This window comes from Rhizophagus irregularis, chromosome 14 (genome assembly GCF_026210795.1).
Source record: "Rhizophagus irregularis chromosome 14, complete sequence".
Taxonomy (NCBI): Eukaryota; Fungi; Glomeromycota; class Glomeromycetes; order Glomerales; family Glomeraceae; genus Rhizophagus; species Rhizophagus irregularis.
Genome location: NC_089442.1, coordinates 1,755,603 through 1,771,578, shown reverse-complemented (window position 1 = coordinate 1,771,578; position 15,976 = coordinate 1,755,603). Strand labels below are relative to the sequence as shown.

Here is a 15,976-nt window from a genome sequence, read left to right as displayed (position 1 = left end):
AAAGCACGTTCAGAATTATGCGTAACATAGGACCATGTCAGAATCCTTTTGGATCATTACTATTAATACTTTTTACTCTGGACAAGGTCATTTTAGTTATAGACGAAGTAGTAGGACGTAGTTAGTTGCAACAAGTTGCAACAAGTTGCAACAAACCGTGTAAACAGTTTATATAGTCAAGACGAGCGAACCTATCAACGTCCCAATTTACGTCAGGTACTGTTAGAAATATCTTTAAATTTACAAGTAAAAGAAAAATGCTGCAGGGAGACCAAGGTCCTGAAACTTTATCATTAAGAGTTCATAGACAAGCATACTGGTAAGAATCTTATTCGCGCTTTCATAGTAAGAATCTTATAGTATCTTGAAAATAACGTTAAACTTTGCAATCTAAAATAATACTGTGAAGCTGAAATTGCTTTAGAATTAGAAAGATGGTTAGAATCAAGAGATGAAGTTCTATGGGTTTCATATCGAGGATTTGAATATCATGAAAATGCTGAAAATATATGCGGAATGGATTTGGGTGTATTTTTGCTTTTGGTGTTAAAGGTGATGCTAATGTTGGAGCCACTTTCATTGATGCTTTATGACTTGCAAGGTAAGGTTAAACCAATTTAATTGATTATTTTTATTCACGTGGAAAATTACTTAATTTTATTATTATTAGTCATTTAGCAAATGTGGGAGACGCAAAAACTCTCGTGATACATCCTGCTTCAACAACACATCAACAATTAACGGACGAAGAACAATTATCTGCAGGAGTAAATAAAGAGATGATAAATGTCTCTGTTGGATATGAACATATCGATGATATTAAAGAAGACTTTACAATTGTGTTTGAAAAATTAAAGAAATCAAATAATATTCTTAACTTTTATTCATGTAACGTTCAAACAACAATATTATTTAACTTATATCTAGATTATTAAAGGACACTTATATTATTATAAATTACTTTTTTTTTTTTTAATGGAAAATGTTGAGTCAAAAATATGAATTCATCATTTATAAATTGACCTAAACCAATTTAATGAAAATAAAGATTAATACACAATTTATGTAAAATGATTTAAGTGAAACCTATTACTTACTATACGCTATGTTTTATGATGTAATACCTTTTAAGGCCTTTAACCAATAACGTCATAGAGCAAATATTTTTACATAGTATCTTTAAAACAACCTGAAATATTATGGTTTTAATAGAGCTAAATTACGTTCTTACATAATTTACAATAATTTTGGATATGCGAATATAATTGTTATATATTATTTGTTTTGTTTTTAACAAGCAGTTAATTGTAAAACTATTCTATTGAAACCATAATAAGATGAAAAAACAAAGACATTACCTTTATTATTATTCAATGAACTCTTTTTTTGTATTTAGGTATTATTAGATCTATTTTTTTTAAAAAAAAATATATTTACTATAATGTTAATCGCTAATATTGTATGCTTTTAAAAATGATCATACTACAAAAATAATTATGTAGTACATAATAATTATTTTTTTGACCTTATTTTATAGACAAAAGAAGAAAAATTTTCTTTTTTTATTTTCCAATTTTGTAAAAATAATTACTTCATTTTTTTCCCCATTTTCCTTCCACGTTAAATTTGTAATTTCCATCATTATCTTCTATACTGAAATGTTTTAATAATAATAATTACGCCAAAATACTTAAAAATATTTTCCACTTGTTGATCATATATATATAAATCACAACTAAATAAAGTAAAAATGATAAAGTCAAAATGCATTAATTACGTTTCCTAATGCAAATTTACTCCGATATAAGTACTAAAATTTTTTTAAAAATGGACCTTTTCTGTAGTATTATTGGTAAATTCTTAAGAATTTCCATGATGAAATTCTAGAAATACTTTTCGTATCACCAACAAAAAAAAAACTTCAAAACTCCTTGATAATTCAAAATATAAATAAAATACGGTACGTTCAAATTTTCCAAATTTATTTATCTTATCGATACAAGTTTATATATATATATTAAACATAATATTTAATTAATAAAATGGAAATTATAGATACAAATGATAAGAATTCTTTTGATCCAACACCAAGATTAAAATTTAGTCCTATACCAATTAAATTTATTTCTTTTAATAGGAATGATAAAAATTGTATTTATTGTGGAGAAGAATATATTGAAACGCTTCTTTGTCGTCAACAAAAATATTGCAAAAAATGTTTATCATGTTATATTTATGATATAACTGATAATAATATTTATTTGGATGTACACTATACAATGGACTTAGAATGTAATGAACATGAAATAAGCAGAACAAAAATACCACAAAGTATTCAAGAATGTTGTAGAAATTGTGTGAAAATTTTATGTTTTAAACAAATGGATGGATATGTTAGTGATTATGGAATTGATAAAAACAACCTTACTATGTACAATAAAGTGATTGAAAGTGAAAGAAATTGTAAATTATGTGGAAAGTCATTATATCAAGGAACAGATAAATGGATCATGGGACAATTTAAATTATGCTCTGATTGTTATATAATTTCTTCTGGATTGATAGAATCAACCTTGATTAAAAGGCAACTTCCAATTCTTTACTTACCATGGTGGCATGATTATTCTATGTGTGATATTTGTAATTCAAAGTTAATATTTACATCAGACTGTCAAAAATATTGTGCAAATTGTTTTATATTTTATGTTGGATGCAGATATTGTTTAACAACAAACATTCTTTTTGGGCATACACTTAAATCTCAATGTAAATGCAAAAGAATATCGCATATAAATAGTGATTTTGATGAATTTCTTTTTAATAGTGGTCTTATGACATGCGATAATTCAGATTATTTAAAATCAGTTGAATTTGATAATATTGTAAAAGGTATTATTGATAAGTATTTTGTGCCATCAAGTATATTAGGGACCATATTTAAAGAAAAAAAACAAGTAAAACCATTCAAGTGGTTACCTTATTCTCAATTTAAAGATGTAAAAGAAATAACAAAAGGAGGATATGGTATTATATATAAAGCAACTTGGTCAAATAGAAATGAAACTGTCATTTTAAAAAGATTTGAAAATTCTAAAAATATTGGAAAATATTTCTTAAATGAGGTAAAAATATTTTTAAACATTTCTTTATATAATTTTTTTTTTTTTTTAAATAAACTTTAAATTTTTTAATTTAATTTTTTAAATCTTTATATTTAAAAATTAGTTAGAATCATGTAATCATTGTTTTAAAGAATATGGTCATATCATTGAAACTTATGGTTTTACAAAAGATCCTAAATTAGAGGATTATATATTAGTTATGGAATATGCGACAGGAGGGGATTTACATAAGTATTTACAAAAGAATTTTACAAATATTACATGGAATAAAGAAAAATTATATATTTTATATCAAATTTCAGAAGGGTATTTATTTATTAATTATATTCTTTAAATTTTAAATTATTAAATTTTTTTTTTTTCATATTTTTATAGGCTTGAAACTATTCATGAAAAAAAATTTGTACATCGAGATTTTCATAGTGGAAACATAGTATTATTTAAGTCAAATAAAAGTAATAATTGTGATGAATGGAAGATTGGAGATTTAGGATTATCACGAGCTGTAAATAGTAAATCATCAAATCATGAAATATGTGGAGTAATACCTTATATTGCACCGGAAATATTTAAAGGATCAGAATTTTCTAAAGAAGCTGATATTTATAGTTTTGGTATGATTATGTGGGAACTTACAACAGGTTGTATACCTTTTGTTAATGTTAAACATGATAAACTTCTTGTTTATAAAATCCTTCATGGAGAACGACCTAAAATTACAGAAGATACACCAGAATGTTATGCTAATTTAATGAAAAGTTGTTGGGATTCTGATCCAAAAAAAAGACCTTCTATAAAAGATATTCGTATAACTCTTGGTGATTGGATGTATACAAATAAAAATAAAGCAGAATTTAAACAAGCTGAAGTAAAAAGAAAGAAATCGATAGAATCAAAGAAGATTAGACCTGAATTTGCTGAAAAACGACATTCAGGAGGCAATTATACGAGTAGATCATTAAGTGCTTTAATTTCTAAAATTTCATCCTTCTATCCGTTAACAATTTCATTTAGTAAGCAAAGTTATTACAAAATAAGTTGATTGCAATTTAAAAAACATTATATATATATAATTAATAAGAAATATATTATACTCTTTAGATTCTAGTCATATCTCAAAATTAGAAAGTTATAATACAGATATTATAAAAAGGTATTTGAAATGAAAAAAAAAATTTTTTTTTTTTGTTTTTAAAATGACTTAACTAATTATTTGGATTTTATTAATTTATCCGTTTAGTTTATCATCACAAAATTTAAATTTTGCAATTCAAAAATTTTCAACTTCTTTAAATTCTAGTTATATTTCAGAAGAATTAGAGTTTGATATAAACACTGAAAGGTAATTCAAATAACGAAAAAAAGAAATCTTTTTTAAATGACACAAACTAATTATTTGAACTTAATTTTTTTTTAATTAGTTTAACATCACAAGATTTAAATTCTACGATTCGAAATTATTCAACCACTTTAGATTCTAATTATATCTCAGCAGAATTAGAGTTTGATATAAATACTAAAAGGTATTAAAATAATAATGATAAAAGAAATGTTCTTTAAATGATATCAGCTAATTATTTAAAATTTATTAATTTTCTTTTTTTACTTAGTTTCTTATCACAAAATTTAAGTTGTACAAATCAAAATTTTTCAACCTCTTTGAAAAAGAGAAGAAATGAAGAATTATTAAATGTTGAAAATTATGATAATAGTGGTAAATATTTTTCTGGTTCGATTTTATTTTATTTTATTTTTTGTTTTAACGTTTACATTAATATTTAATTTTTTTTTATTTTTATTTAAATCAAATATAAAAAATATTATTATAGGAAAACGTATCAAAACTAGTTTCAATTATTTATAGAAGTAAAAATATTTCGTTATTCTGCAAATGTAATGTATTTAGAAGTATTTAATAATTTTTTATTAGACTTTCTCATTATAAAAAAGAAAATAATGCAAAAAGAAATTAGAATCCAGAAATAATATTTATTTAAGACTTGAATTTGTGATTTTTTTTATTTCATGTACTAGAGATTACAAGTACGAATTATATACAGTACATTCTAATAAATAAATAAATTGTCGACACGTTTACTATAAGATTTATATTCTTTGAGAATTCAGATGAGTTGTTTAGAATACGGTTGTATTGATCCAAATCACTGATCTAAACCTAAAAAGGTGAAAGAATGAAAAAAAAATAATTAGGAAAAAATATTACTTTATAGGTACAGTATAAAGAAAAAAAATTAAAAAAGAGTTAAAAAAATGAGTTAAAGAAAAATGGGTTAAAGAAAAAAAAAATTGGGCTAAAGAAAAATTTCAGTTTAAAGAAAAAAATCAGTTTAAGGAACAAAAATTGATTTTTAAAATCGATATTCTGCTGCATCTCAAGGTTGAAATATGATAATAAAAAACTTTATTAACCAGAATTGGACTAGCCCACAAAAATCTTCACGGAACGAATATAAACATGGAATAGATCAGGAGCACATATCACGCGTTTCTATGTTATACAATTTTTAGTTGCCGATTTTCTGTAAATTAATACCGTATTAAGTTTGGTCAAAATTATGTTAATTTGGGTGTTATTACATTGCCTTTTAAATTTTGCGCCTATTTCAAATGACGTTAGCTTTTTAAGGAATAAATTCGAGAATCTCAGTTTCTTTTAAATTTTACTTTTAGGGATTGCTCTGCTAAATTAATTTTATTAAAGATCTTAAACATCATAAAAGTTTTATTTAATAAATTTTATATGGAGTGAAATAATATATTCCTGTAAAAAATGAAAACCTATTCTAATTTTAGAATTATTCAATTTCAATAAAATGGAAATAAACAAATATATTTTAAGAAGCAAATAGTCAATTAATGCGATCTTATTTACATCAATTTAAAAAATGATGATTACTAACAAATGATGTTACTGATTAAAATAATAAAATATTTATATCTTAAGAAATTAAAACTTTTAATATTATTGCCTGCGAAGCAAAGGACTATTATGAAAAATGATCGACCACAATGAAATTTCTAACTACCCCAACGGCACCCAGAAAATTCTTCGAACTCGGCCGGCGTTATGCACTGACACGTGATCGAAGAATTTAGGATGTGATGAATAAAACGTGACAAATAGAATTTCATCTACTTGAAAAAATCCAAGTCCCTCAGATAAATATAAACAGTGAAACTTGGACAGGGCGTGACGATGTGATAAATAAAAACAGATCACGTGATCGAAGAATTTTTCTGGGTTATATCTAGGGGTTAGATAAATATACGGGGGGGGCCAACTCATAGGTTACACAGGCTGATTAGTGATCGCCAGAACTGTCACCATATGTAAATTACTATGTGTTACTAGTAAAATGTAACGATACCCCATGTTTAAAGTGAAAGATCTGCCGATAATCAACCCATCACAAAATAAAAACTATTTTTCGGAAATGACGAAATGCTCAAGTTTATCGTTACGTATTTTTTTTCGTTAGTTTATTTTCTGTATTTTTCAAAAAATAGGATCGGCTATTTGAAATACCTCAAAACTATATGAAAAATTATTACACACTTGAAAATAATACATAATAAAAGAAGAAAGCACTATTTTTAAATGTTTTAAGCAAAAATATTTTATAACTTTTTATTGGAATCTCTAAAAAAAAAAAAGTATAATTCTAGCTTTCTAATATAAAAGTAACAAATACACATAAAATCAAGAACGAAGCAACCAGTGGTTCAATTTTGATAAAAAAACTACACTTACATAGAGCTAACATATACAACCTTAACTTTTAAGATCGGCTGCTTCTCTATCTATGCGCGTCGAAAAAATTAAAAAAAAGTAAAATTTTTGCGCGATTTAATATGAAAATTCGTTTGTGTAACCAATTTATAGTGGCGACAGTTCGGGTTTTTATTGATCAGCCTGTGTAACCTATGAGTTGGCCCCCCCGTATATTTATCTAACCCCTAGGTTATATGAAATTTCTTATCCCTCACGTGATGTCATCCAATTAAATCATAAATTTAGTTTTATCTTCGCTCCAGACTTACAACGGCTCCCGTCTCCTAGTAAAGAATTATAAAACTATTACAATCTATAAAAGAGTAATACCAACATTAAGGGTAGGTATTGCAATTTGATAATTTAAGTTCCAATAATTGGTTATTTTATTATGCTTGAGGGTGTTTAAACAATCCGAAGTGATCCAGGTTTTAAAGTATTAGAACAGTTATAGATTTTACGATGGAAGATTAGAATTTGTTAGTAAATATTAACGAGCTAACAATAAAATGTAACCAAATTTTATGCCGAATTTAAAGAAATTATTTAAATAAGACGACGAGACTTGTCCATAAGTTTAATAATAAAAATACATTAAAATATTTGAGTTATGAAAGGTTTTATTTATATTTATTTATTTGTTTTTAATAAATATATTTTTTATTGAAATGTATGTATCTTCGCAGACTTAAATATTTTAAATTAATAATACTATATACAGAAGTTAAAGTTGAAATTCTAAATTAGATTAAAAATAAACTCGGTTTACAATTACATCCTTTATTCCTTTTATGGTAAACAAATCAAATACTGTACATAAGTAACTAATCTTTTCTTTTACGGCCGAATCCCTTTATAAATTCTTCCTATTAAATGGCCCAACGCCTTATATTTTTATTTGTGATATGCAATGATGTTAAAATTGATCTTAGTTCGTTCTTAAATAATTTATTATTATTATTATTCAGATAGAATAGATAAACTACAAATGAGAATAATAATAATTTTATTTTACTCTTTACAAGAGGTACAATGTTACACAAATAATTGTATTTTATTAAAAATAATATGCGTTAATCAGTTAAAGTATTTAATAACGTAAGATTCTTTTTGATATTTTTATTCCAAGTTATGTAAAAATATTCGTTAATGACTTGAGATATTAATTTAATATTACTAAAATGTTGGCAGTTAATAAAGCACAAATTAAGGTTTCGAATTTTTCCGCGCAAGATTCATTAATCCGTGAACCGCAAGTAGCATAACTTACAAAAATATCTTCTAAAGATTTTTTCTTCTCATTTGGGAATGTAATCTTTAAAGTTGTTTTTAGGTAAAGGTGTTTATTAGTTTCAAGTTTATAATCATCATCTGAAATTTTATTCTTTCAATACTTTCTTTATTGTTATAGTGTTTTAAGAATTTTTAGATTGATCCGTATTTTTTTCACGGCTGTTATAGTTATTGACTTTCGATTACGTAACACATTGCTAAGTATGGAGTTCAATGATACAGTCTATACTATGAGGCGCCATGCTGTTCAAAAGTCTGGGGTTTAAACCCCAGATCAAACCCCAGATTTATCCGGGGTGAAAATGGATTAATCCATATTTCATCCCAGATTTTCCTATATTTCACCCCGGATTTGATCCATATTTTATCCCAGATCTGATCCATATTTTATCCCGGATCTGATCCACATTTTACCCCAGATTAATTCCTTAAAATTCACCAAAAATTATATCACACCCAATTGTCAAACCCCGGATTAATCCATATTTCATCCCAGATTTGATCCATATTTTATCCCGGATTTGATCTATATTTTATTCTATATTTTATCCCGGATTTGATTTATCCCAGATTCAATTTTATGATCTATATTTTATCCGGATTATATTTTATCCTTAGACTATATCACAGGTTTTAAGTCATGTGATCAGATTTTTTTGTTTATGAGATCATTTTAGAAACCTCTCTTATAACTTTAAAATAAAGTAAAATTTCTATTAAAGTTTACATGAGATGTTTTGAATAGAGATAAAGATGACCCTGAAATTAGATTTTCCAAAATTCTGAACCCATAATCCGTAATTCCAAACTTCTGAAATCTGAAATTCCAGCCAAAATTGAAATTAAATATGTAAATTCAGCCGGAATTATGCACTTAATTCCAGCAGGAACTATTGAATTTCGATTTTGGCTGGAATTGCGGGTTCATTAATTTTAATTATGGCATAATTTCAGATTTCAGATTTTTGTTAAATTAATTTCAAATTTCAGGGCTATCCTTAAATATAGAGATTACATGATTTTAAATTATTACCAGATGTCATACCCTTTACGCTTAATTTCAGCCAAGTTGCCAAGTTTGTAATGCTGATTCCATTCTCACATTATATCATATGACCGAAATTTTAGATAAGTTTTCAAAAAATATTTTTCAAAAATAAAATAATTTTTTAATTATTTTTTTTTCATTTTTATAGGAACTGACATTACACTTATTGAAATTTTAGTTCCAATAAAATTGGAAAATTATACATAAGGTTATATGACTTTTTAAAAGGAAAATTTTCATATCAATCATTTGGTATTATTTATTTTATTTCTCTTATCTAACAATTTTATAATTAGAAGGCAAAAAAAAACCAAGCCCTTTAGATAAATATAAACAATAAATATTTTTAGATTATATAGGGGAGAAAATTTGTTGGTATTATTGAAAAAATATTTAGTATTATGATAATTATATATATAATTCATATTTAAAGTTTAAACATCCTATATATAAATAGAAACTTTATTATAAAAAATTTTTTTAAATTTTATTTTCAGAATTTTTCTAACTATTACTGGAGATGATGATCACCAGGTGACTGAAATTATGATAATCAACCAGCATTAAAAAATATAATGCCAGTAAAAATTGATAATTCTGGCTAAATGAAAATAATTACCTGGTGATTTGAAGTAAAAAACTTATTTTCATACATTTTTTATAAATAAATATGTTGAAAAATATTTTGAGATTTTTTTAAAAATTTATTATTAACCTATTAACAGGCTGATTAAAATAAATTATTTTTATTATTTATTCAGTGCAATACCTCTATAATAGGTATCTCTTGTATTTTATATGATGATCTAATAATTAGAATTTTATAAAATTTTATCATTAAATAGTTTTTAATAAAATAAATTGATTAAGTAAAGTAAATAAAAAATTTTCTCAATTTTTTTACTTATATAAGATAAAAATTATGATAAATTTGATTGGTTAAAATTATATAATATTGAAATTTATATATTTAGTAATCATAATTCTGGCTAAATTTATAATGCTAACTAGAGTTAAGATTAATTATTAAGGTTTTTTTAAAAAATTTTTAAAAAGAGCAGCGTAAGGAGAATTTAATTTTATTGGTTGATCGGCAAGAATTCTAACTGGTTAAAATCAATAATTGACTTCGTAATGTTGGATTTATATCACCAGGATAAAATCAAATATAGATAAAATCAAATCCGGGAATCAGATCCAGGATAAAATATGGATTAATCTGGGATAAAATATGGATTAATCCGGGGTAAAATATGGATTAAATCTGGGATGAAATATGGATTAATCCGGGGTTTGACAATTGGGTGTGATGTAATTTTTGGTGAAATTTAAGGAATTAATCTGGGGTAAAATGTGGATCAGATCCGGGATAAAATATGGATCAAATCCGGGGTGAAATATAGGAAAATCTGGGATGAAATATGGATTAATCCATTTTCACCCCGGATAAATCTGGGATTTGATCTGGGGTTTAAACCCCAGACTTTTATGGCAAGCGGTAGTGGTCAAAAGTGCGTAGCAAAACATAGCGTGTACACGCTACAAAACATAGCGTATACACGTTATATTTCACGGCGGGTTACCCCTGTTCTGTTGGGTTAACCTGTCAATTTCAGGGGTAACCCGCCATAAAAAGCAACGTGTATACGCTACATAATTTAACGCGTATGCGCTTTATATTATAACGGTTTATTAATTTATTTTGGACCAAATTTTAAATTATTAAGGGATCGAATACCTGCCGTTTCAAATATCAGGTACCCGCCGTTCTACATATCAGGTACCCGCCGCTTCACATATCGGGTACCTGCCGCTTCACATATCGGGTACCCGCCGTTTCACATATCGGGTACCCGCCATTTTACATATCGGGTACCTGCCATTTAATTTTTTTTAAAAAAAAATTTTTTTTTTTTATTGGCTTTTTTTTATAAACAAATTTTGTAGAGAACTTTTATTTTTAATATAGGCAAAAGCTTTGTTTGATAGAATTTCATTGGGAATTTTTTTAATAAGAAGATTTTTTTTGATAAAAAATTTTGTTAGAAAATTTTTTTTCATTGATAGGGACATTTCTGAGTTTTTTTTTTTTGATGGATAATTTCGTTAAAAACTTTTATTTGATAGAAATTTCATTGGAGAATTTTTTTTAATAAGATTTTTTTTTTTTTGACGTATACTTAATTTGTTGGAGCAATTTTTTTTAACAGGAGAGATTTTTTTGATAGAGAATTATTTGAGATTTTTTTTTTTTGTAGAAAATTATTTGAAGAATTTTTTTAATAGAGAAGATTTTTTTTTTGATAGATAATTTCGTTAGAAAATTTTTTAACAAGTGAAATTTTTTTTGATAGAGAATTTTGTTACGAATTTTTTTTTAATTGAAGGAGTTTTCCTTAATAAAGAATTTCTTTTGGGAATTTTTTTAATAGGTGAAAGTATTTTTTGACGGAGAATTTTATTAGAGAATTTTTTTTTAATAGGGGGATTGTTTTTGATAGAGAATTTCATTAAAGAATTTCGCTGAGAATTTTTTTTTTTTTTTGATAGAAATTTCATCATAGAATTTTTTTTTGATAGATAATTTCGTTAGTGTAAATTTTTTTTAACAGGGGAGACTTTTTTTTTGATAGAGAATTTCGGTAAAGATTTTTTTTTTAATAGGAGAGTTTTTTTTTTGATATAGAAATTCTTTGAGAATTTTTTTTTAATAGGTGGTAAGAATCTTTTTAATCGGGGATATTTTTTTTGATTGAGAATTTCATTAGAGAATTGTTTGTTGAAAATTTTTTTTATTTTTTTGATGGTGAATTTTGTTTAGAAATCTTAATAGAAAATTTTATTGATAATAGTTTTTTTTTAATAAGTGTATCGAGAATTTTGGCTTGAAATTTTTTTTTAATTTTTTTTATAAAAATTGATTGAAAATTTATTGGAAAATTTTTTATTAAATTTACAATTTTAATAAATTTTTACTTCTCTTCATCTTCCCATCACTTCTTTTCATCTCCCATCGCTCCTTTTCGTCTTCCATCACTCCTCTTCGTCTACCATCACTCCTTTTCGTTCTTTTCGTCTCCCATCACTTCTTTTCGTTCCTCTTCATCTTCTTTTTGTCTCCCATAACTCCTTTTTATTTCTTATCGCTCCTCTTTGTCTCCCATCACTCCTTTTCGTCTCCCATCACTCCTTTTCATCTCTCATTATGTCCTATTTCTCCTTTTTGTTTCCTATCACTTCTCATTACTCTTTTTTACTACCTTTCATCTTCTATTACTTTCCATTACTCCCACTGTTATTTCATTTTTTTATTAGCATCTTTCTCCTTGATCATTGTAATTTACTTATCTTTTTTATTTATTGTTATTGTTTCTTTTATTTTTACACTTAAATAAAAATAAATATATGGTGATTTTTTTCTTTAAAATCGTAAATGGGTGACTTAAATTTTAATATTTGCAAATAAAATTTCATTAAATAAATAATTATCATTATTGATATCAAAAGTTAATATGCTGACTGCCAGTTCTTATAACGAGTACCCGCCGTTTCTTATAGCGGGTACCTGCCGTTTCTTATAACGGGTACCCGCCGTTTCTTATAGCGGGTACCCGCCGTTCCTTATAACAGGTACCCGCCGTTTCTTATAGCGGGTACCCGCCATTCCATATAACAGGTACCCGCCGTTTCTTATAACGGGTACCCGTCATAACATATAACGTATATAACGCTATGAAACATAGCGTATTAAACGCTATTTTTTGCAACAGGTTACCCCTGAAACAGACAGAACAGGGGTAACCCGCCGTGAAATATAACGTATATGCGCTACAAAACATAGCGTATACACGCTATGTTTTGCTACGCACTTTTGACCATGGCGGCTTTCCATAGACTTTTGATCAGTATGGCGCTTCATACTATACTCTATAGATAATATACTTTTCTACATATGGTCAATCAGTGACTAAATTAGTAAGGTTCATCATGATTTTATAAATACCCGATGATCATTTGATTCATTCATTTTTTTCCTTCCGAAATTCATTGTTTTTTTTAAATATGACGGAAAAGACGGAAAAGACGGAAAAGAGAAATTTTCGGTTTGAAACTCTTCAATTGCAGGCCATACATGATACACCTGATATTACTACACGTGCAAGAGCTGTTCCAATTTATGCAACTACTTCGTTTACATTTAAAAATGTTGAACACGCCGCAAATGTTTTTGGTGGTAAAGAAGTCAGCTCACATTTATACGAGTGTATTACATTTTAAAAAATTTTTTTTTTTTGATTTTGATTTATAATTTTATTTTAATCAAAAATAATTAATCAAATTTTCTTTCTTAAAAAAGATAATCCAACATCATGTAAATAAATATTAGATTTATTTTACTTTTATTCTTACAAATATATGTTGATCCTTATTTTATTCATAAAAAAAATTATTAGCTGTATTTGAAGAGAGAATGGCCGCGCTTGAAGGGGGAACTAACGCTATTTTTACACCATCTGGACAGGCTGCACAATTTGTTGCCATATCAACGATTTGCTCGGTGGGTGATAATATCATTTCAACAAATTGTCTATATGGCGGAATTTACATTCAGTTTAAGGTATTCTTTTGTAAACTAAAATCTTTTAAAGTTAACATCATGTGTGCTAGTTATTTTTTTTTTTTTAAACGAATAGGTTACACTTCCAAGATTTGGGATCAATGTTAAATTCGTTCAAGGTGATGATCCGGAAGAATTCGCTAGATTAATAGATAATAAAACGAAAGCTATATATCTTGAGTCTATGGGAAATCCAAAATTAAATATTCCAGATTTTGCAATTTGTAAGATTGCACATGTTGCGGGAATACCTGTTATTATTGATAATACCTTTGGTGCTGGTAAGTAAAAAGAGATGAGGGATTTTTTACTTTTATTTATATTATTGATATCCAATTAATTGATTGTATATATTATGTATATATAAGTGGTTATCTTATTAAGCCAATTGAACATGGTGCAGATATTGTTGTTCACGGTAGGTTTATGATTAACTCTTGATTAATCGTCATTTTGGAATATCTATTTGTTAATCTTTATGTCACTCGTTAGGCGCAACGAAATGATTGGAGGTCATGGAACAACAATAGGAGGCATAGTAATCAATGGAGGTAAATTTCCATAGAATAATGGAAGATTCACGATTTTTTACTGATCCAAGTCCTAATTATTATGGGTTAATTTATTGGGATACATTTGGGTATAATGCCTTTACTATGAAAGCACGTTTAAAATTATGCGTATTGGACCATGTCAAAATCCTTTTGGATCATTTTTATTAATTCAAGATCTTGAAACTTTATCATTAAGAGTTCATAGACAAGCCGAAAACGCTTTAGAATTAGCAAAATGGTTAAAATCAAGAGATGATGTCTCATGGGTTTCATATCCAACATCCTTATCATGAAAATGCTAAAAAATTTATGCGGAATGGATTTGGATGTATTTTGGCTTTTGGTGTTAAAGGTGATGCTAATACTGGAGTCGCATTCATTGATGCTTTTACAACTTGCAAGGTAAGGAGGTTAAAACCAATTTAACTAATTATCTTTATTCACATGAAAAATTAATTATTATTAATATTTCTTTAGTCATTTGGCAAATGTGGAGACGCAAAAACTCTCGTGATACATTCTGCTTCAACGACACATCAACAATTAACGGACGAAGAACAATTGTCTGCAGGAGTAAATAAAGAGATTATACATGTCTCTGTTGGCTATGAACATATCGGTGATATTAAAGAAGATTTTACAATTGCGTTTGAAAAAATTAAAGAAATCAATTAATATTTCTTAACTTTTGTTCACGTAATTTTATTTTCACGTTCAAGATAATAATATTATTATTTATCTTATATCTAGCTAGATTATAAGAACACTATTATTATTATAATTTTTTTTTTTAATAGGGAATTTGAGTCAAAATTATGAATTAACATTTATAATTGACAAAAAAAATAAAGTTTATTTTTGAATCATTATACACTGATACACATTTATGCAAGTGTTAAACTACTACACAGATGCTAGACATGTTTTACGATGCAATGCCTTTAAAGGCTTTTAGCCAATAACGTCATAGAATATTAGAATATGCAAATATTTTGTATTTTGGAAACAACCCGAGATTTTATGGAGCTAAATTACTTTGTTCTAGAAAGATAATCGTTCTTGTATAATTTACATTATTTTAGAATATTAGTAATATGAGAATATAATTGTTTAGAATAGTTTTACAATTAATTCCACGTAGAAACAAATAGAAGAAAAAATGGTTGAAACCAGGAGTACAATGTCTTGTTATTATTCAATGAACTCTTTTTTGTTTTTTTTTTTTAATTAGGTCAATGAACTCTTTTTTGTATTTAGGTATCGATCTACTTTTTTTTTAATAAAAAAAAATTTACTATATTTGGTGTTCATTGTAATGAGTTTTAGAATGATTATCCTATAAAGTAATTATACAATCTCAATTTGTCGTACACAGTTATTTTTTTGACCTTATTTTATATGCAAAAGAAGATAATAATTTTTTCTTATTTTCCACTTTTGTACAAATTATTTTTTCCGTTTCCTTTTTCGTTAATTTGTACTTTCCATCATTATCTTCTATGTTGAAAGGTTTATTTTATTACGCCAAATACTTAGATATTACCACTA

At 26.2% G+C, this 15,976-nt stretch overlaps 4 protein-coding genes across 4 annotated transcripts; all 4 read left to right on the top strand.

Moving 5' to 3' along the window:
* Nucleotides 1-17: 17 nt before the first annotated feature.
* On the top strand, nt 18-678 carry OCT59_006068 (uncharacterized protein; the record flags this gene model as incomplete). The annotated part of the gene is made up of 4 exons (XM_066141018.1): nt 18-117; nt 308-319; nt 410-601; nt 671-678. The coding sequence occupies 4 exons, from the start codon at nt 18-20 to the stop codon at nt 676-678; spliced, it is 312 nt and encodes a 103-aa protein (XP_065997851.1).
* A 1,364-nt stretch (nt 679-2,042) lies between these two features.
* OCT59_006067 (uncharacterized protein) lies at nt 2,043-4,986 on the top strand (the record flags this gene model as incomplete). The annotated part of the gene is made up of 8 exons (XM_025311478.2): nt 2,043-3,122; nt 3,226-3,428; nt 3,498-4,135; nt 4,224-4,275; nt 4,363-4,464; nt 4,544-4,645; nt 4,733-4,836; nt 4,952-4,986. The coding sequence occupies 8 exons, from the start codon at nt 2,043-2,045 to the stop codon at nt 4,984-4,986; spliced, it is 2,316 nt and encodes a 771-aa protein (XP_025171279.2).
* Nucleotides 4,987-13,318: 8,332 nt separating this feature from the next.
* Nucleotides 13,319-14,429, top strand: OCT59_006066 (uncharacterized protein; the record flags this gene model as incomplete). Its single annotated transcript, XM_066141017.1, has 6 exons — nt 13,319-13,490; nt 13,614-13,628; nt 13,711-13,874; nt 13,951-14,155; nt 14,243-14,292; nt 14,367-14,429. The coding sequence occupies 6 exons, from the start codon at nt 13,319-13,321 to the stop codon at nt 14,427-14,429; spliced, it is 669 nt and encodes a 222-aa protein (XP_065997850.1).
* Nucleotides 14,430-14,680: 251 nt separating this feature from the next.
* Nucleotides 14,681-15,103, top strand: OCT59_006065 (uncharacterized protein; the record flags this gene model as incomplete). Its single annotated transcript, XM_066141016.1, has 2 exons — nt 14,681-14,830; nt 14,906-15,103. 2 exons carry the CDS (start codon nt 14,681-14,683, stop codon nt 15,101-15,103), a joined length of 348 nt encoding a protein of 115 aa, XP_065997849.1.
* Nucleotides 15,104-15,976: the final 873 nt, after the last annotated feature.